Here is a 21,940-nt window from a genome sequence, read left to right as displayed (position 1 = left end):
TGTCAACATATTCATGGCTAATGATTATAAATTGTGGAATGTACTGAGGTATCTATGAAGCTATTTAAATAAACACAATTTGTGTAAATCGAAGCACAAAGATGTTTGTTGAAGTGGCATGTAGCTAGGTATCTATCATCCTTTTCAAAGGCGAAACGAAAAAGTGGGGTTTTGAGCATATAAATGTTATTAGTTAAATCCTACCTACATGAAATCGGAGCCGTAATGCTATTATATTGAACTGTGTTATACTTATAGGTACCTACATAAGGGTTGATTTAGGTACACCGGTAATACATGTACCTCTAGTTGGCTTTGTGGGCCGTCCATGTATTTCGGACCGTGTGGGTCCCCGACTTCACTTCAGCCGGAACGGCGCCGGCGGCACCGATGGCACCGAAAGAGTGCCGAAAATATTCGGCTTCTTTTCCCGGACCAGTCAAAACAGGAAATTTCTGTCATTAGGCTTTACACATATACATCAGTCATTTATTAGGCATGTATAACTATACGAATTTTATTCTACTTTGCGCACATGTTGTTTTTTCTTAGTCGAGTTCACAGATAAAATAAGGGCGCTGCAGAAGACGCAATGGCATAGCAAAAATGCACATTTTCACGACTGGTTCTACAAATGACTGTTATGTGTTATGGAAACCTAAATATATAATATAACACGCATGTAATTTATCTTCAAGTTGATTTTGTACCATTCCAAATCATAGATGTAGTGATATGTAGTTGTGGGGGAAACTATGAAGATTAGTCGCTCTTAGGCAGATTAATCAAATTATTCGACTATATGGTGTAAGCTGTACCTGTACACCTTCTTGCGCATAAAAGAGGTACAGACAGTAAGTACAGCTTGAATGACGCCCCTCCAACTTGTCAATAGGTCTACATCAGATAAAACCCTACTGACCTGATTCACGATCTTTTTTTCTTCTTTTCTACCTTTTTAAAATCCCACAACAATTCCCTAGGGTTTCGAACACATCCCATCCTTTCAAAACATTGGGAACTTAACCCTCTCAACCTCATCACTGCTTGCCATCTCTAATTCAATTTCAAAACATCACACCTACCTCTTTCTCTAACTAATCCACTTCGAATCTAATTGTTCCAAGTAGCCAAGATGGTCTGCCAGCCCGAGACGCCCGTCACCAAGGCTGGCCCCAGCGAGGAGGCTACCACGCCTACTCCTGGCAGTCCCAAAAGCCTATCGGTGACTACGCCCGCGGGCCACGTCGATCACCCTACTGACCCCACCCCCAACAGTCCTAAGGACAAGGGTAAGGGTAAGAGTGTCATGGCTCCTCCCGTCACTCCCAAGAACCCCACGGACGGATCTCTTCTCGAGATCATGTCGTCTGGCCAGCGCGGCGCTTTTTCGCCTCTCACCCCCAGCAGCGTGAGCGTCCGTCACGTCGCCGCGTCTCCCGATGGCGTGGTCTTCACGTTCAGCTCCCCGGAGACTCGCAGCGTCGCTTCTCCCCGCGAGTCCTGGGAGAACGCGATTAACTTCCGTCAGAGCGACGAGATCCAGTTTGCTACTCCCAGCGGCAGCAACCGAACCGTTGTGACTAATCTCCATGCTGATGTCCGATCTTGGTTCACCATTCCTGACTCGACTGAATACGTAAGTTACCCAAGTTGTTTTTATTACTTGTTTCTTTTTTTTTTATCCAGCTCATGGTTATTCACTTGATACCTGATGTAATGTGTACTAACAAATATTCAATAGGATGTCGAGCAGCAGTCACTTCTCGATGGCTCCCTGGCCTCGCCGGTGCCCCAGCTCCACGACTATGGCACAAACTCCCGCCCTACCCACGACGACATCCACCCCGGCTTCTGGGACTGCTTCTCCAAGGGTGAGATGCTGTCTATCTTGGCCCTGGCCATCATAGCCATGTTGTTCTTCGTATGGATTGTCATCAGATATATCACATTCCACTGATTTCAGACTTGCCCGCTCCTCGAGCCTTAGTGTTCTGTGAGTGAAGGTTGAGACGGGTGGAAATGGTTAGGGGAATTGATCGGCGTTGGTTGCAGGGATTTCGTTGCGAAGGTTAGGCCAAAAGGTCCTGGGGTACTCGATACTATGAAGCACATTCTTCGGTGGTATCTGGTGGATTGCGATGCATTATTTCTGGTGTTGTAGCTAGTTTGCTTTTGATGGCTTTCTGAGTACCTATCCCCATTGGATGGTACCTTACTTGCACTATTCATACTTTAAGTTTGCAGTTAATCATATGACTTCAATGAGAACATCTTTGAGTAACGTATCTGACTGGTCCATTCTCTACCTAAACTGTGATGCCTCCTCAGAGCCATAGTAAAAATGCTCGTCTTTTAGTTATAAGACCGCGTAGTGGTAATAAACCTATCCTTTTAACGATACTGGTGTCTTACTTAGGATACCATCATAGCCAACTAGAAGTAATTACTATTGACCAATCTATACAAGCCGTCTGTTCAGCGAATCGTAGCTCTATGGCCTATTTGGTTCACCAAGAATCCAGACTTTTCAGACTGGCCAAAGTGATTACCCGGGAGGCATATATCAGAAACTCACGGGCATGATTGCGCTTGTCTGTTTAGCTACGAGAACGGACGTCTTTCCTACAATGTATTGATTATCGCTGGTAACTTGGTAAATCAATAGAAGTGAGAGTGATGTACTTTGGAAGAAGTAGGTGGTGCTAGTAGCATGCTGAGCAGTTGTGTACTATCAGGGTATATGTGAAGTAGTATTAATTGGGTATATACACACATAGGATCTATATATATAAGGGACGCTGGTCACCATTATTGATGGATACAAGTTTAAGCGTTAATAAATCTATACTACTGCATGGCTGCTACTTCTAACATTAACTCCACATATAACATACACCAAGGATTCCTTCTGGCATGTTCATTCTAGACTTAGGCGAAATTTCATCCTATGACAGGTTAAACGTCTTTAATCGATTTCCAGCTGCCCAATAGAAGTTCTTCCGGCATTGATGTTGACTAGATAGTCGAAGTAGATAAACTCGTTTCGACACGGTAACGGCTTGACCCATTTCCCTTCGGCAAATTTCGATAGTAAGTCGTTGCGCTCGGCAATGACCTCGGATTCTAGTGCTTTCCCTTCCGCTTCCTCATTCATATGTTGCATGATTAAGGCATGAAGGTACTTTGCTCGGAGGATATTTTCGACTGACCATTGAGCCGCCTCACTGTTTTTGAAGCATTGACTCAGATTTTGTCTTTGTTATGTTAGTGATTGCTTGAACGACACGGGGCTGGGGTAGAGCAACTCACTGCGCCTCTGAAAATTCCTCAATTCTGTATAGGCATAATGCAACTGCGAAGTAGACGTTCAGTGTGTCAGGGTTTGTTTCTCCGAAAAGCGATATTCTCGCTTTCATAACTGCTTTGTGTAGTGCTGCGGCCTTCTTGTAACTACCAACATTTGCCCACGCGTTGGCCACTTGGAACATGTGATGTATGGTGTACGGGTCTTCCGCTCCCCTTTCCCTTTCAATATGGGTGATCGCATCCTGCGCCATAGCTATCCCCTCTTCCGGACACCCCTCTGCTAAAATGGCGAACGCTAATTTTATTTTAGAGATGAAGAACTCAAACTGATGACTCTTGGTATCCAAAAGTTTTTCTTTCATTGCAAGCGATTTTTCACTATAAGGTTTTGCCTCTGCATATTTCCCTTCGTTGATCAGTTGCACAGCCCAGTCGTTGTAAGCGTTGGCAAGGAGTACGTGATCCTCGACAACAAGTTGATCATCTGGAGTATTCTTGATATACTGTTCGCGAAGCTCTAATACCCTCCAGGTCATTACGTGAGCCCGCCGACGGTTTGTGATACCCCCGGTATTCCATAATACCCCTGCGCCATAGGCAATTATATTAGCCTCGAGAGTAGTTAGACTTAGATCCTGGTGTTTTTCAAGAGCTTCCGAAGCGGCAGTCACTGTATATGCCGGTGGTGGATCTGATGAATTTGTATTAGGTCTTGTGTCAGTTTTTGATAGCTGCTGACAGATGCGTTCTCCTGTGGAAACAACTTCTAGGCATAACTTAGCAAGGCCTCTTTCATATAAATATGCCGCCGCAGAGCAAATCATCTCTGCAAATTGTACCGTGGGATTTATTGGTGGTTGAGATTCAATAAAAGCTTTATGAATACTAATCACATGTGGAATGCAGGTGGCGAAAAGATCGAACCCTTCGAATAGGGGCACCATGATGGGGGATGGTTTTGGTAGTTGTCGGTAAATAATACCTACGGCTTGGCTAAATGTTAATTGGCGCCTATCGTGGTCATCATCAAGAGTGTTCAGGATGGAACGTTGGACAGAACGGTGCATAGAGTAGATCACCTCGGATCCTCTCATACGGATCTCAGTGAGGTGCCTTGAGCCAAGGTTCTGCCTGACTTCCTTTGCAAACCTGAATTATTTTGTCAACGAAGTATAAGTGTGGTTACGTTTCTCTGCTTACATGATTTTATTAGTGCTGCCTAGGACGGGTTCTGAAATTTCTCTTGAAAATAGGACTTCTGGGATTTCCTCGGGTGAAAGCATGGACATGATGTTAATTACGTTCCGAGCGGCTGTTGGCAAACGATCCAAAGACAACTGGAAGACCAGCTGTATTGGTCTCTGATACTGAAAAGTCGCTGACGATGTTGCGTCATTGGAAAATATGTGACCAGCTGAGAGCCGAGACTCTCGTAATGCTTGTAAAACGTCGGTCAAGGTCGTATAGCTCTGGGATATAAATCCTCCAAGTCCAACCAGGAGGAGCGGCAGCCCGTCTACTTCTTTTGAGAGTTCTTTTGCTAACCAAATCTGGGACTCGTCAGTAAAATCTGGCAAATGTCGTAGAAGGAGGTCTGATCCCTCCTCTTCCCCAAATGGCCAAAGTTCCAGAGCACAACTGGTGCGTAAGCTAATATCTGTCCTTTGAGACGTTAGGATTATGGAGCCATGCTGACAAGGGGGCCAGAACTGGTTCAGGAGTGAAGGATTGCCATCTACATTGTCGAAAATGAGCAGCCAGTCGGGATCTGTCATGGTCAGTCTATAGATGGTGTAAATGTCACTAGGCAAGTTACCTACTCTCGCAGAGCCAGCGACGTGCCACCTCTATAGTGAGGTGGCTAGGGCCTTGATCCGGACCCTTGAGAGATAGCATAGTCGCGATCCTACCAAACGTGCCCGATAGACTAGCCTCATCATCAGCTGATAGCCAGAAGATATACCGAAATTTCTCTTGGAACCTATAGGTGAATTCGAGAGCTAGTTGAGTCTTCCCAACACCGCCGATTCCGTGGATAACGCAGGAATTCTGTGACTGTGTTGCGTTTTGAATCTTCTCTAGTATCCAGGAGAGGTTATCATCGTGTCCAAGAAACATGGAATTCCGTGGGAAAGGGACAGAGAAAAGTCGAGTGGGTAACTTCGGACATATTTCCAAGTTGGGCAGGGCATCTTCCACTGTCTTCCTATGTTCCGCAGCCACAATGTCATGAGCTAATTTAGCCTCCCGCTCAAATTCATTCGTACTCGTCTCAATAGCATTTGTAGCGTTTTCGAAATTGTGAACGACGTTACTGATGATCAGGGTAATTGGGCGATCTTGTCATATCTTTAGAAATGCCACGTCCATCTGAAGACAGTTAAACTTACACCAAGGCTTCCGTCGAAAGAACTTGATAGCGCATATGCATGCATCGATAAAATATCGATAGATTTGGAGTAAGGCATACTCAAGCCCCCCACTCTTCGGATATAATTCCATATAATGCTCAAAGCGCGGCATTGCTTTTGTTACGTTATCAAACATATCGACTATTCTGCTTAGCATCTTATTCCCCTGACTAACACACTTTTTTACTCCTTAGTTAGATTATATTAGCGATACCTGGTTATGGATAAAAATACCTCCAAGCACACCAATAATCCTCCCCAAATCTGTAACAGAGTCAGTTCTTGCAAGATGTTTCGTATGTTATGTTCGTACCAAAGAAGCATAGGTGGTATCGGCTTGAATGAAGACTGATATTGCGGCTGTAAGACACTTCAGGCGCTCAAATACCGGATTGAGCTTTGACAGAATATTAGAGATGGTGCTGGAGGCATCATCTGCGTGTAATCTTGCGAGAGAAGACTGCATCGTGGAGAAGCTATGAATGGTTAAAACCCTATCAGCCTTGGCTTTAACTAATTGCTCGCGTTTTTCGGCAAGCATTGTGGCCCAAAGGAGTTGAGGCCGAGTGAGACCCTGGTGATGAGATGTGGACATTTCTGACATAGTGGGATTTTTACTGCATCACACCTTGTAGGGGACTTGAACAAACTGCACTTTAAAGTGAGAAGCCGCTATCACATATAACAAGTACAAGCTACAGTTCTGTCATGGCTCCTTGATTGGCCGTTAGGCGAGTATCAGGCAACGATCTTCTGCTGGCCCTAGATGCAAAAGTGAGGCATTAAGTCATCACAGCCTGCCTGCCAGCGTAGATTATAACGTAATCGCCTTAACTGCGTTCTACACCGGAATCTAACCTAACTTTACGATGACCTATAGCAGACTTAGGAAGTTTCGTGTCGTATAGTTGCAGCTGCACGGCTCCCCCCCTGACATGCCCTGAAAACTTGGAGTATTGAATTGTTGGGAAAGGAATTTAATGGGGAATACACACGTAGAGGCCTTCCTATACTCTAATCTAATGTTCTGATAAATTTCACTATTCCGTAATTCCGTTGTTTTGTTAATTCAATGTTTTGATGATGAGTCTACTGAATTCTGGGAAGCGCAAGCCTTTCCCCGAATCTAAACATACTCCCGTAGATGGTTCGGATAGCGATACACTTACGAGTTAAAGCCTAGCTGAAATCGTGAAATTGCCTTTTTGACCGCCATTATTGCTTTAGGTACCTGTTATTAGTGTTGTCTATCAACATCGTACCTAGAGAATGCTACGCTTTGATTGAGGAAATGACCAATAATTAAAGATCGATACGAGATACTTCTAAACGGTGGGATTCCCCCCTTATTTCTAGGTATTTTAAAACATTCATAACTTTTCATAAAAGGCAGGGCTTTCCAAAGATTTTACAAGAATCAGAATAACCTCATATTGGCCCTTAAAGTCTAGCACGTTTATACTTAGTCTTGCCTGATAGGCACTTAGGTAGGTAGTTAAAGCACAGTACCCCCTGGTGCAAGGAAGCGAAAGCCAGGGCTAATACTTAGGAGGTAAGCACCCAATGATTAATTTAGGCCATGTGGCGCGCTAATATTGCGGCCTGAAGTGTTGCCCCGTCATTGACTTGTCTTCCCTACTTTGAGTCATAGTCAGCCAAAGAGGTAGGCTACGATTACGAGAAACCCCGTACAGAAATTCACTTCCACTAAAATATTTTCCCACGATTGGTTTAATCTTGCTCGCAATTACTGACTTGCCTTGCTATTTTTATGACTTTGCTCTATGGCTAACTTAAACCTAGACCGACATTCCAATACGTACCCTTTTATCGACCCTGGCCGTTTTAGGGGTTCATTAGTTGGCCAAACTGCGCTGGTCACCGGAGCTGGGCGTGGAATAGGACACTCGATTGCCCTTGCTTTTGCTCAGGCTGGTGCTAATGTCGTATGTCTTGCGAGGACAAGAAAGGAAATCGATCAGACAGTCACACACATTGCTCAATGCGGTTATCCTGAGGCTATGGCAGTTTCTGTAGATGTGGCTTGCCTCTCAGAAATCAGCCAAGCCATTGCTAGCATCAAATCGAAGTTTGGCCATGTAGATATCCTCATCAACAATGCCGGAATCGACAGGATAGGTTCAATGCAATACGAGACGGACTTCCAAGCATGGTGGAAAGTCTTCGAAGTGAATCTAATGGGCCCGGCGGCCCTAATTCATCAAATCCTGCCCGACATGATCTCTCGCAAACAGGGGATAATAATAAACATCGGAAGTCGAAATGCTATCGACAATCACCCTTTCATGACTGCCTATTCGGCTTCTAAGACAGCTCTCCTTCGTTTCCACCAGTGTCTCAAGCTGGAACTTCGTGATACGAACGTCTATACTTTTTATGTGCAACCCGGCGACGTCACAACATCTTTGATGGATGGCACCTACGATCCCGAAGAGCTCGCGAAGCTACCTCGCTTACAGGCTATGATATCGAGTATGCAAGACACTATAAAGAGCCACAACTCTGACAGCTCTTGGCTAGCAGCAAATACCTGTGTGATGTTGGCAGCAGATGTGGACGCGCGTCTACTTAGTGGCCTCTATATCGATGCGAATCAAGATCTGTCTCAACTTTTGGCAGAGGCTCGGAAGGGAAAGAGTGGCATAATTAAACAGGGGAAAATGTACTCTCTAAAGGTCGATGTGCTTTAGTGAGTAAGTATATTACTATCTCCGAAAATATCGCCGCAGAAAAAGCTTCCAAGAAGATGTGTCTAAAACAATACACTATGGACATAATTGAACTATAACTCAAGTGGCGGTGAATACTAACGCCCGCGCCTCGATGCTCTTCCTTGGCTTGGGTTCCTCGGCAGTACGCTGATTGAAAGAAGCATGGGGACAACCTGTGCGCCAGTTAACATTTATAGTAAATGATATGCCAGTTCACTAACATTTTGCCTTCGCTGTTTCGCTCGAGTCATACATCTTGAATAACAGAACGTCTTCCTTGGTCTGTTTGTTGATGAAATACCACTTGTAGCCATCATGTTGAAGTGGGTAGTAGCTTTCTCCGATATATGACTGACGCACTACATCTACATCTACCAGCTTCTCTGGAGGGACAGTGCTACCATCCAAGACTGCGATGGGATAGGACTCTACGGAGGCATCGTAGGGTCTCCATATACTGTGGGATGTTATCGCCCGGTCTCCAGTTTGCAATGGTGAGAGGTAGGTACACATACTTGATTATCCTCACTCGCCCCTTGAGAAGCTCTTCTGCTCTATCACCCAAGTGTCGATGCACCCGGTTGATAGCTGCGATTTTTGTCTGATCTAATCCAATATTAACTTTATGTGAGTTGTTCCGGATGTTGACAGTTGAAAAAAAATTAGAAATGGAGGTATAGTTAATGCTTACCGACGTGTACAGCTGTCACAGGTGCCAGATTGATCGTTCGGTCATCTAGGTTAATCTTGGTCCCAGGCGGGAAGGTTGTTTTTGATCTGTCACTTGATCGAGTCTAGATGATGGACTTAGATTGGATGCACTATATAAAACAAAGAAAGTGACTATACCCTCCAGTCAAACCAGAAGATCTCAGCGTCCAGTCCTAGAAGCTCTCGCAGTAAGGTTTCTAAAGACGGGAGATAAGAGTTATTGATGGCCTCTTCATCAATGGTCTTCAGACAGAAGTCTTGGTGCTTGACCGCGAAGCCGTTATCATCAAGGTTGAATCGATCCTCAATACCCCGCAAGTTGTGCACAACCTCATTTGGCCCAGCAGCTGTAGAGAAATTTGCGACGGGGACATTTTCAGGAGGGTCAATGTATAGATAATAAGGCTTTTCCTTTTGGTAAATGTCCTTCCATTGGAAATAGGAAAACTGAGCAAGCGTATCAGTTGTCATAGCGGATGTTATGAGGAGGGGGGTGATGTGGATGATTCGGCGGGCTGGGAAAAAGGGGTGGAGAAGAAGATACATGAGAGGGAAAATGATTTCAACTTTTTATTCTCCTTAAGTATAAACACTTTGTAGAATGTAGCTAACTCCTCTATGATTGGATATAAAGACACATGTCAATTTCCTAGTACACTTGTAGAGATGAAAAGCGTTCAAAGTCAATGTATAATAGTTGTCATAACTAATGGAATTCTCGTTGAAACTGTGAATAACTTCCGGTGCCCTCCGAGTTTCGAATATGTAATGTTCAATCCCTATTCAGGCAGCAACATGCGGCTTAGTTCCTCCTGTAGTTTCATCATCATCATCATCCCCCTTTTTTTCCGGAACGGTGATGAAGTCTCCGCCCTGAGCCTTATCCTGCGCTTGATTCACGAAGTTTTTCCATGGCTGCACACGCCCTTCGGGATTTACGCTTTTGGTTTGACTGAGGTGACCCTCGTCATTTGTGTTCGTCGACAGCGGCATATTGGTAGTTGTCTGTTTTCTGTGTCTGATTAGGATTCTAGATACCCATTCTGTTCAATGGTTGATGGACTCTCACCTAGCTGATTCATAGGAAGCTTGTCATGAGATGCTTGGTGATTGAAGATTCTGGGACAAGGACTCCAGGATAAGACGTATTAATGCTTAACAACAAACCTCTGGCTGCGTATGGCGGCAAGGCGTAATCACACTCCAGTAGCAGTATCATGCGGCATTTTTCTGCGTGGTCGGTTGTGATAAAATTAAAAGAAATACGCCTTGTAACGTGGAAGCCTTTCGACCCTATCGACTATCCATGTGATTCCAATGTAGGAAGGATACCTACATATCATGGATAGCAAATGAGAGAAACGAACGATATCAACTGCTTACTAGAAAACATGGAAGGGGTGGCATAAAATGGTCATCAGTATAGGAAAGCAAAACGCCTTGCAACGTGGAGGCTCTTTAATCCCATCAATCATCTCAGGATTCTCTTTACAAGGAGGGCACATACGGTAGAATAAATCAATAAATGGAATCGTGCATTACAGCCTACATGAAACCTACATGAAATGGGTGTACGAACATATCATGCGATAAGGGCAGAGCCTCATGGATACCGAGGAACAAGCATATTCTATCTTACCCCACTTCAAGGCTGGGTTTAGGAAATACGATAAGGACAACTTTTGCCTTTTCAGTGTAACACTGAAGTAGCAGATTATCCTTGCAAAGATGGGTAGGAGGGTATAAACGGTAAATTGGCCGAAGCAGAATAAGTTAAGGCACCCAAGTCTCTGTTGGGCATCACAGAGGTCTCTTCGGCAGAAATTGGAACCAACGACCTCAGCTCGCCTCTGTCAGGATATCAACATGTCAGCATGCCAGAACGGAGGGCTAATGAATCGGGGAAATCCCCGTCTCTAGTGATGACTCTAGCAGGACGAACATTCCATCTTGTTTTCATTAGTGCTTTGCCGGGCTAAAAGTCTTGTACATATGGTCTTAACAAACCATGTATAAGTAAAAAGGGATCGCACTGTATTACTTCAGCTATACTCTGATCGCTGGTATTGCTATAAATACAGTGATAAGCCACCCAAGTTTAGCGTACGGGCCAGTATCCAAATTTCAACTTAGAGAGGTAAGGTAGCTTAGATAATGTAACAACCTTTAGGTACGTACAATACCTCCCTGTGTTGTCGTGAAATTTAACTCTCAATTACACTATTTTGCGGGCCGACCCGTTGTAGGACTCATTGTGGAACTCGCGGCTATTAGTTTGTGTATTAAGCTAATAAATTTGGGAATATGGCTACCTATCATGTTATGTGATGAATATAATGTATCAAGGTAGAAGATGCGATTGATAGGTAGGTAGGTACGCACCTAAAATAGTCGCGGCTAGCTCATATAGTGGAGATAGTGGGTATCTGTATCCCCACAACTAACCTTACAAAATTGCTTGCTGTGGAGAGCACTATTAGGTAATTCAGGTACCTTAGGTAGTTTTACTAGTTTTACAAAAACTCGTCTCTCTCATTGAGAGACACAAATTACCTATTGGAATGTAGTTATTAGAAAACTGCCGACCTTTTAATATAGAACAAAATGGTAAATGGACCGACCTATATAATATAATGTGAGACATTTGAAAGCGCTTAGTAATATACGTAGTTACATAGGTCGGTCGCACGCATTTGGAATGATAGCCAGCCACTCTCAACTCTATTTTCACCACATTTCAATATCCAACAAAGTAAGAAAAATAGACACCAAAATAAAAAGTATTAAGCTCGACCAAACCTTTTCTTGATTTCTATTATCAGTGGTATGCTTGACGCCATCATGATCCTAGAGACACTTACAGCTGTGTTCTTGGGCACGTCCATTTTAGCAGCATCGACCGCTCGTAATCGGGTTAGAAATGCAGAGGCTAAAATAGATAAGATCTGTGAAGCATCCGGCGTACCTGGTGCTTCCATCGGCGTCATACATCATGGCAAGACCATACATACCTATAACTATGGATATAGTGATTCGAAGAAGAGAATTCCCACTAATCCCGGGACCGTCTACGGCATTGGTTCTATCACAAAATCTTTCATCGCCGTAGCTATCGCTCAGTTGGTAGATGAGAACAAATTGACCTGGGACACCCCTGTTAAAGAAATACTCCCTGAGTTTAATCATGACAATCCGTTCATTACGGAAATGATGACTATCACCGACATTCTCTCTCACCGATGCGGATTGTCTGGTGGGGGTGCCATGAACTTAGTTTTTGAAGGCGATGGCGACGCACTCCTATCAAAGGACGAACTCTTCGAGCTTGTCAACCATTTCCCAATCCTGTCCCCTTTCCGTCAGAGCTGGAACTACTTTGTTTGGGGCTACTCAATGGCCGGCGCCATTATCGAAAAAGTGGCCGAGAAGCCCTTAAAGGATTACTTATTTGATAATATCTTTCAACCGCTTGGAATGAAAGTAACTTCGCTTAGTCCCAACTATCGGAACCAAGGAGAGCTTGCTGAGCCATTTGCTGGACTATCTAATGGGAGTGCATTCCATCTTCATAAACTACAAGTTTTTGAGGGCACTTTTTTCGAGGCATCCGGCGGAATTTACTCAAGCCTGGATGATCTCATGACTTGGGCTTCTGCTATCCTCAATTCAACTATCGGTAAAACACCAACGAATTCGTCAGTTATCAAGGGTTTACCATATATTCTAAGCAACCATATCGCCATCGAAAATCCATCTATTACGGAGCGTTCGTACGGCCTTGGCTGGGTCCGTACTCAACTTCCAGGAGTGGTTGGTCTTATTGGCGACAACTCCGACCTTTGGGATATCGATGAAAGTCCTGTGCTAGGTGTTAAAGACAAACCGCTTTTAATGATCTATCACCAGGGAAGCACAGTGGGGTATTACTCTTTCGTAGCACTTTTCCCTGATACCAATTCAGCCGTTGTTGTTCTCACCAATTCCATCGGCTTAAGTGATGCTGCGGATTGGATTGCGCGAGTGGTTATTCAAGCTCTTTTTGACTTCGATGACGGCCAAGACTACGTCGCACTAGCGGACGAAGCAAACAATCGCACCCTGGCTCAATACAAACAACTTGACGATAAGATAGCAGAAATGCGTACAGCTTGCTCCAACTCGAAATCACTAGCCTCAGGATCATTCGTCGGGAGATACAGAAACAAATCGAAGCTCTTCTTTATTGATATCTTAGTGCAAGCCGATCAAAGCGATCGTTTGTACTTGCGGTTTCAAGGCCTTGAAGATCAGACGTACGAGCTACGTCGCCTTTGTGGGAATATCTTCGAATGGAGTCTCACGCACGATGAGACGATGAAGAGGGGTAGATATAACAACTCTGAGCCGTCCTTCTTCCTGTTTAAATTTATACTTAGTGATGATGGTGAAGTTATTTCATTTTCTTGGGCTAATAATCTAGAATTGCCTGATCTAGAGGAAATCTTCGAGAAAGATAAAAAACATATTATAGGAGAAGACGGGCAAAGAGAACAAAAACCAATCCCTTAGAGTTAGCCCACAAACTACTTTACGGCTGTAAAGCTCTAAAGATGATATTTCCCGTCTTTAATGTTATTTTCCATTTGGTCGGGCTACTTGTTAAGATAATAACTTTCTTATACCTCTGCATAGTAACGCTATCTACATTTCCTTCCTGCTAAGTTGCAAACTAGCGAGCGTCCTTGGATTTCCCAAGAATGCTATCCGCAAAACACTCTCTGTATCATCTCATATGACTCAAATTACGAACCAAATATAGCATAAGAACCTCTGCGGAGATCTTAATTATGACAGCGAATGGTTCGAGCTCACTTAGAATGAGGCTAAATTAAAAAAGGAGATTTACCCAGTGATGGGATGGAAAGTCTATAATATGGCTAAGGAGCTTAAAAGTACGGAAAACCTAAACTTTACACATTTCTTTGCTGCTCCTTAGAAAGCTACTAGTTGATGGTGGAACCTTACAATTTGAGGTAGATAATATCGTCTGGCTGAACACGGCAGTTAACACCACGGATACATTTCCCGCAGAATCCATTCAATTCCTTCCTCGACACCATATCTACCCTTATTATCCTTCCATCGCAGACAAGGTATATTGCCCTCGATCTCTTCTCGGATCTCTGGCTTGGTTCCTAAGAGAGCCTCGCAAGCAGCGAGAACTCGTGGATGCGGATCCCAGATAGATATTTTCTTCAAGCCCCAACTGGCGGCTTCAACTTGTGCCGCCCATAAGACTTGTCCAATCTGTGTAACTATCTCTATTTTGGTTTGAGCATTCTCGGCGTCCCGCGGTAAGATAAGATGTAATAGAACAAGCCTGTCGGCGTTGTAGTCGTGGAGCCAGTAGCCCCAGACCTTCCCAGTAGAGCTCATCGCTCCTTTAATAGACGGAATCCGCTGTGGGGAGGAAAATAACTTCGATGCAACGTACTCTTCAGAACCAAAATGCCAGGTTGCCTGCGCATATGTAGGAAGGAATGCTAAGCACGTTTTTTTACCACTGGGGAGGTGAGTGTCTCGGATGTTGGAAATGACCGTATTCACATTGTCGTTACACAGTGGTTGTAGAGAGTCCTTGGTCAACAAAGTAGCATCTAGTTTTTCATTCGATAGGCTTGGTGTTGCGGGAACAATTGCCTCTAAAGTCGCAAAGATAGACCAGCCGAACGATTGATAAAATCCCTAGAATAGTGTGAGATGATGAAAAAGCAGTCATAACAGAAATAAGCGGGCTCGATACGTACGCCCACAGCAGACCAAAGCGTTGTAAAGCGGCAAGGTGCTTCGTCGCTGTCAAACCAGTCTCCGAGTCTACGCATCATGCACGACGCAATACCTCGTCTTCGGTATTTTGCTAGCGTAAAAACGCCTGCAACACCATAGCTCCATTCTGTGTTCAATCTGTCTTCACCCGTGTATACCACCACAGGCTTCTTCAGCGTTTCGGCAGAGGCATATATTTCGACTCCATCAGTGAATATCCAGTATCGAATCCCACCGTTACGTGTTAGCTCTTGGTCCCCGTTGACTATCTGTTGACCGATGTATTCTTCAACAGTAAGTTTTCCTTTCCATGAATCGCTATTGTTACGCCAACATGTGATCTTCTCCTCCTCTGTAGCCTCTCGCAGGATTAATAAGTTTGGGTCAAAATCTGGTGGGAGTGACATCTTGAGCTCTTAAACGCAGCAAGGGAGAAGAGGAATGTGAATTCCTGTAGCCCGGAGTTTTATTCTTTGCTAAATAAAAGCATATGCTACACATAAAACAAGTACGAGAGAAATGAGCTCGAAACAGTTTGTTTTAGTTATGAATTATCGTTAGGTATAAATCAGGCTGCCTGTATATCAAGTGTAGCATCAAGTAGGTCAGGGAGTGGCTTAGCTACCTAAGGTAGCGTGGCTTGTGCACCTACACAGCCCACATTCCTCGGTTTATGTTGTACTTACGGAAGACTTGAAAAGACTACCTCTTACGCATTTTTTGTTTATTTTATGTAGTAAGTTATGTGGGAGGTTGCCTAAAGAGGTAATTGACGAATAGCGTTACTTAATTTCAATCCGTTGCTCTTGCTAAAAATGAAACTTCTTAGCGGAAGGCAATGCCGAAGTTACAGTCATGCTACCTATTCTACTACTAAATTAAGGAGGCAGGTACATGTCAGTTTTCTACAAAATAATCAAACTGGAAGGGGCTAACAGGCTGACCTACAAGCAGTACATTGTAGCTCTTAATAAGAGTCACGTTTCCCACAAATTATAAATTCAACATTTTCTTCCACTAATACCTAACCTAAATTCTTCAACAAAAAAACATCTAAACAAAGAACTTCAAAACATATCAGTAACCTAGTATTAGGTTGACTCATAATTCCTCGCTCCTAACAGCCTTTAATTCTACTTCCTACTCCAAATCTCAGGGCTTTCATTATTATGTGTCCGAGTTTTCCCTATCTGCCTTGCAATAGACGCTAAGGCACACGCCCATTAAACCGCAAAACCCACGAGCAGATATACTGTATGCTCGGGATACAAGAAAAAGGTATATATATGTCATCACGGAGCTGGAAGTAGCGGCGAACCTAACATTTGGCAACAGTACAACAGAGAAAGCTAAGACTTGAGGCAAAAGTGAACGTCAAAATGCCACAAATACTGGCCGCAAACGGAGTCGAGAGGCGTATACACGGAGAAAAGATCCAAAAGTTAAGGCTCCAGTCCACGAATATGATGAGAGGCGCCAACTCTTTAAGAAGCGCGCTATAATTCTTACTACAAGACGAGTCCATTAAGCAAGGCAACTGCAATTCCGTCCTTATCCTAAGTGACATGGGCAAGAAAGATATACCAACATATATCCAAGAAAAACTCTGAGATAACATACGAGCCAACCAAATGCCCTAACTGTATGAAGACATTCAAATACTTACGAGCTCATAAAAGATGGGTACACGAAAGGTCATACGACTAAAGAGGTAGTATACGCTCTGTCATGGTCACATGACATGTGGAAGTATAAATACCTCGTGTATCATAGCACCCCACATTAGAAAGTATCCAATACAACATCAATCATAACATTCATGACACGCTCTCTCCTTAGTTAAAGTGGAACCAAGTAACCGACCTTATGGCGGTGAGTGTCAGGGTTTCGGATACAACATCTTGTTAAATAACTGTAAAATTATCAACTGGTCATACGAAATTGGCAAATAAGACATGTTTAATTATACGCTCTTTCAGGGAATAGTTACTAGAACCTACTCTCTTAGCCAATCAATCACTATTACTATTATGCTTACAAAACAATTATTCTATAAAAATGGATGCTTTTAGTATGCATGCCTATATACGTAAATAGCAATTAGCCTCTGTAGCTTAGAGTTAGAGTTCCTTACAGAATAATGAAGTTATTTCCATAGTTTCTCAATTCGTATCATGTTACTCTCGAAGGATACAATTATTATCAACCCATAATTATCCTGCCACACCCCTTTCTTTTCTATGCTTTCTTAGCAGAAAGCTCTTCCTCGATCAGGATCTCTACAGACTAACCTAGTTCGTCAAGTAAATTCCTAACGCGGTTGAGTATCCTAGTATTCACAGCACCACTAGCACTCCGAACATCCCTAACGTCTATATCAACACTGGGAGCATCCTCAATGTCTAGAACCCTTGGAAGCATCCCAAATAACCCCTCCCACAACATTCGGACCACTGGCAGCCCAAGTACTACTGGCAGCCCAAGTACCTCCAGCATCCTCAGCATCCTCACCGAAGGGGTGCCGAATAATATTATACATGCTACCGGACAACATTTTGGACGTGCCTTGCCTTTGATATCGATACTCCCGGATACAAAACCCAATAACTATATCCGTAGATGGACGCCTTAGTGTATAGTCTTTGCCTTTATTTATGCTTCCTTCGGTATTGCTTATTCCTGGAGCTGGAGGTACTTCCACCACAGCGTTAGCCTCCCGCGTGGTGCTTTCAAACGTTAGGTTTGTGACTACCTTCAACTCTGTCACGATATAAAATTCATTTTTATATCTTGAGTTAGAAATTTCATCCTTGATAGACTTTGTTGATAGGCATTTATTTATCCATTCATCTGTTGGATTAAAGGAGATCGTTGTGATATTATCGCAGGAGAACATTTCTTTATTAGTCCGCTTTGGGCCCCTGATGAGTTCTGACCCTGGAACCCCGGCTCGACCTAGGAGCTGCTTAAGCGTCCCGTGAAACTTCTTCTGCCGTGTCACAGTACGGATCTCATCGTCGGGGATACGCACATAGTCGGCATTATTATTAACCGGCACAAGCATGTGACGGCCTCTGAATACAGTGCCAAGTCGAAGCACATCACTCCTAGCAGCGATATTGAGGTTGGATACAGCATAGTAACCATACATTCCGTCGCTATAAGAGGATTCAAGTGACAGAATGTATGAATTAAGCGACATAGGTGGCAATCCAGGTGGCGGTTCATCTCCTCGGGAAGGCATGAGGTTACTCATAGTAGAATCGTCATTATCAATGGTGTTAGTTAGTTGAATGTCGGCCCGGTTTGGTAATTCCACAGACTTAGCTCCGAATTTCCGCTTAATGTCGCCAAGTATATCTGACATGGGTATAACGTACGCGCCGCCGAGCACGTCTGAAGCGACAAGTTGTCCATAAACCTCGAAGGACTCTGCGTCGATAACCCATGATCCAGAGTCTCCGTCAAGTATCCCTAGGTAAAAGTTTAATAAGCTACATAGCGCCAAATGAAAGAGCCTTAAATGGTATTAACTCTTACCTGGTTCGTAAATCAGAGTGATCATGAAGGCATCAACGAATTGTTCCCCGTCCCCAAGTAGTATCCGACCGGGTTCCCCCAACAGAGATCCCTTCTTGCAGCCTGCAGAACCACTAAGCACGAGAACATCCCGCGTCCCAGTAGCCCCAGGTCGCTTTTGGGATACATCAAGAATATCGACTGAAATATCAGCAGGTACACGATTCATCTTGCATATTTTAGTTTTGAACAAAGCCCAATCGTAGTATTTCCGAGGCTGGGGTAGTATGTCTGCTCTGGGGAGTTCAACAACTTGGCCCGCGATAAGAAGATCGTGGCAGGGCCATGGTGAATCTTTCGAATATTCTAGATTCAACACGGGATCTGAATGTACCCCATCTCGGGCATCCCCTGACTCGTATCCAGACTCTTCATAGTCTTCAGAGTCGTCAGAATCTTCAGAGCTCTCAATGTCTTCGTTATTTGTGATGTTAGACACGTATGCATCTACGTTGTGATCCCACTCATGGAGCGAGTGGCCGGCGGTCATTCCAAGAAGCTCTATATCGCCTCTCTCGGTGACGATCTTAATTATTCCACCAAATGTTGCATTTCGCAGTTTACCATTGGGCCATTTGAAAGAAATTGGTACGCCACAAAGCGATTCTCTGAAAGTCTCCATGCTAGAAATTTCATTGTGTGTAGTGACTACTTCGATATCTGATAGAGATAGCCGCGGTTGGGGTGGTAGGCCCGTGACAATAATCTCAAAAGCCGGCATGCTTGGGTCCTTTGGGTTGCGATTATTCAGGTGATTATCTTTCTTAATAATACTTCGAGCTCGTTTCTCAAGCTCAGGCCGACAAAAGATGCGAATATGTGGCTGGGCATCATCCTCTGAAGTTCCCATCAGCATGAGACGTATAGATATAGGCTTATATGGTTTGCGATGTTTTGCACAACGGCGTTGCAATTCACCAAGTAGAAGTGCTTCGGTATATTCTTGGATTGGTTTAAGGCGATCTATTGTCGACCGATCAATCGGTTTATCGATGGGAATTTTCTTTCTACTGAGCGGGAGAAGTGGGTTTTGTAGCAGATTTAATGTTGAAGTCTGCAAAGTACAGTCCGGGTCGGCGTCATTGTTCATTACTCCTATTGAAGTTGTTAGTAATTAATCCGTGTGGACTTCAGAAACGAGAAAAAATATTCCAGTAACAAACAAAAGCACACCTGGGTTTCTAATAAAATCTACTGCCTTCTTAAACCCTAGCTCACGAACGATTTCAGGTTGTAACATCATATTCGGTTGGATTCCGTGAGATGTATGGTTAGAGAGATCGTTAGGAATAGATTTATTGGGCTCTAGGCTTGTCTTATACAGGTGTCTACCTAGGTACCCAGAGAGACATAATTAACAAAATGGCGCTTCCAGAAGAGATCTGAATGGCTAGAGCTTATATTGTGGCGTATGCTTACCGCTCTGAGGTTACAGGAAGTTGCGGCACGCTGTGAGGCCTCAATAAGATGATGTGTACAAGCCATCCTCGAAAATAAAATTAAATAGCAGTATAGCAGCAGACCATAGAGGGTAAAAGTACAAATCTACCTTGATTCCGTAAAAATATTTAACTAATAACTTATCCGGGAGAAGAAATGTCCGCATCTAGGTCAATGCATCCCCTGAGGAATGTTTCTCAGGACGATTTCGCCAAGCTCTGTGAGGCTTTATGGGGCTGGAAACCATGTGCCGATTGGATTGAGAAACGGAAATGCCAATGTCTCTCTCAAGACCCCGAATGCCATTACCAGAGAGCCCAAAGATTAAAAACGTTCTTTGATTTCTACAGAGAGACCACTACATATTACATCCCCGAGCTCACTGGCAGCTCGCCTCCAGCTATAGAAACTCACGATGGCCTCATTAGAATTATTCGATATATCAAGCAACACGCAGACAAAGCTCGCCTACGATTAACAATAGATTACTTCGGCATCCGTGAACATCCGGGACTTCAAATAGAACTATCAGACGATCATAACCGGGCTTTCACCCTGGCTGCACGCGTAATAACTATGTTTGAATGTGCTACCAAGGAGCAACCTAATGGACAACTGGAAGCCGGGCTACAACCTACTATCTGGCATAGTGACAAGTCGTTCAACCAATTCGTTCTCTCGTGTATCCCTAGGCAGGGCCAACATCAGCTCAGACCATATAACGATACGATCCCGTGGCCTGGAGTCCCATCAGGTTCCATAACTATGAAGAGGTTAAAAAAGATTGCGAAACTTACCATAATACCAACCGACGACCTCGGGAATCACCTTCTTCTGGACAGAAAGAATGGCACTATTGCAGTATACCATTATACAAGCGTCCTAAAGGAACATCTCTTGATGACCCGTGAATCGCGTGATGGCACTAGATCATCTACTCAGCAGTAGGCTTTAATCTTTTTCGGATTTACGTATATAGATCTACACTAACGATGTCTAGACATAGAAATCTCCCCAAAGAACTCGCTTTGGAGACTTTATACACACTGAAGCACGTCCTTTTCCCCATCGATCCAGAATCGCGGTCTCTTCTTCAATCCCTCGTCGTCAAAGACAAGTTCGACCCCGATATTTGCGACGATATAAATACATCATGGCAACAACACGAAGGACCTATCGCATATGAGCATTGGGGCCTTCGGCTGATGGATCTATACGACGAACTCCAAAATCCCACTCCGCGCGGCCCTTTGGAGAAATGGATGGAGCGGAATAGCGGTTCCAGGTACGTTATGATGGCGACGCTAGCCGGCGTCTTGATTGCTGTTCTGCTCGGAATTTTGAGCCTTGGAGTGAGCATATTTCAGGCGTGGGTTGGTTGGCAGCAATGGCAACACCCAGTTTCTACTTAATTTATGTAATATTTACTTTATATGTCAGGGGAATATGTGGATCAGGGGTAGATTCAGGGGTGAATCTGCTAGGATGGGATGTAGAAGAGACGAAGTATATTCGTTCATAACGTAAAAGGTAGTCTTTATAATCACTATATTAGAACGTTTTGATACTAGAGAAATAGCCGGAGTCTAAGAATAAGCACCTAAGGTGTCCTCGAATCTACGATGTATAAATGATTGATAGGCCTAAGGTCTACCTTATATATAGGATATAGGATATTTATTGTGTCGTGTGAGTAAAGATTTCCTATTCAGGGCATATGCCTTATACCCTTTACGAATTTTTCTGCCTTACAAGACTGGAGGGCGGCTGCCACAATAGCCCGAGTTTACGTGGATTATACAGTTGAATATATTGAATACTTTTAATAGCCTCGAAACCCCTATCCAATATTCGGTAGCCAAAAGGAGGGCTCGGCACCCTCACCCTCGAAACCCTCGAGACCCTCGAAACCCTCGAGACCCTCGAAACCCTTACCCTCAATACCTTTACCTC

General features: G+C 43.9%; 7 protein-coding genes across 7 annotated transcripts; 4 read left to right on the top strand and 3 right to left on the bottom strand.

Moving 5' to 3' along the window:
• Positions 1 to 1,135: 1,135 nt before the first annotated feature.
• On the top strand, positions 1,136 to 1,960 carry GL218_01959 (uncharacterized protein; the record flags this gene model as incomplete). The annotated part of the gene is made up of 2 exons (XM_033578447.1): positions 1,136 to 1,639; positions 1,745 to 1,960. 2 exons carry the CDS (start codon positions 1,136 to 1,138, stop codon positions 1,958 to 1,960), a joined length of 720 nt encoding a protein of 239 aa, XP_033438186.1.
• A 1,008-nt stretch (positions 1,961 to 2,968) lies between these two features.
• On the bottom strand, positions 2,969 to 5,740 carry GL218_01958 (uncharacterized protein; the record flags this gene model as incomplete). The annotated part of the gene is made up of 4 exons (XM_033578446.1): positions 2,969 to 3,257; positions 3,313 to 4,000; positions 5,130 to 5,623; positions 5,700 to 5,740. The coding sequence occupies 4 exons, from the start codon at positions 5,738 to 5,740 to the stop codon at positions 2,969 to 2,971; spliced, it is 1,512 nt and encodes a 503-aa protein (XP_033438187.1).
• A 1,764-nt stretch (positions 5,741 to 7,504) lies between these two features.
• Positions 7,505 to 8,431, top strand: GL218_01957 (Dehydrogenase/reductase SDR family member 7B; the record flags this gene model as incomplete). Its single annotated transcript, XM_033578445.1, has 1 exon — positions 7,505 to 8,431. One exon carries the CDS (start codon positions 7,505 to 7,507, stop codon positions 8,429 to 8,431), a length of 927 nt encoding a protein of 308 aa, XP_033438826.1.
• Positions 8,432 to 8,530: 99 nt separating this feature from the next.
• On the bottom strand, positions 8,531 to 9,634 carry GL218_01956 (putative 7 alpha-cephem-methoxylase; the record flags this gene model as incomplete). Its single annotated transcript, XM_033578444.1, has 5 exons — positions 8,531 to 8,625; positions 8,674 to 8,909; positions 8,968 to 9,058; positions 9,144 to 9,246; positions 9,302 to 9,634. The coding sequence occupies 5 exons, from the start codon at positions 9,632 to 9,634 to the stop codon at positions 8,531 to 8,533; spliced, it is 858 nt and encodes a 285-aa protein (XP_033438827.1).
• A 2,370-nt stretch (positions 9,635 to 12,004) lies between these two features.
• GL218_01955 (Protein flp) lies at positions 12,005 to 13,711 on the top strand (the record flags this gene model as incomplete). Its single annotated transcript, XM_033578443.1, has 1 exon — positions 12,005 to 13,711. The coding sequence occupies one exon, from the start codon at positions 12,005 to 12,007 to the stop codon at positions 13,709 to 13,711; it is 1,707 nt and encodes a 568-aa protein (XP_033438821.1).
• A 3,652-nt stretch (positions 13,712 to 17,363) lies between these two features.
• GL218_01954 (uncharacterized protein) lies at positions 17,364 to 19,403 on the bottom strand (the record flags this gene model as incomplete). Its single annotated transcript, XM_033578442.1, has 2 exons — positions 17,364 to 18,442; positions 18,509 to 19,403. 2 exons carry the CDS (start codon positions 19,401 to 19,403, stop codon positions 17,364 to 17,366), a joined length of 1,974 nt encoding a protein of 657 aa, XP_033438823.1.
• Positions 19,404 to 20,161: 758 nt separating this feature from the next.
• GL218_01953 (uncharacterized protein) lies at positions 20,162 to 21,399 on the top strand (the record flags this gene model as incomplete). The annotated part of the gene is made up of 2 exons (XM_033578441.1): positions 20,162 to 20,931; positions 20,988 to 21,399. 2 exons carry the CDS (start codon positions 20,162 to 20,164, stop codon positions 21,397 to 21,399), a joined length of 1,182 nt encoding a protein of 393 aa, XP_033438831.1.
• Between the last annotated feature and the right edge of the window lie 541 nt (positions 21,400 to 21,940).

This window comes from Daldinia childiae (genome assembly GCF_008694065.1).
Source record: "Daldinia childiae strain JS-1345 chromosome Unknown Scaffold2, whole genome shotgun sequence".
Taxonomy (NCBI): domain Eukaryota; kingdom Fungi; phylum Ascomycota; class Sordariomycetes; order Xylariales; family Hypoxylaceae; genus Daldinia; species Daldinia childiae.
The sequence above is the reverse complement of the archived record's forward strand: the minus strand, read 5'-3'. Positions and strand labels throughout refer to the sequence as shown.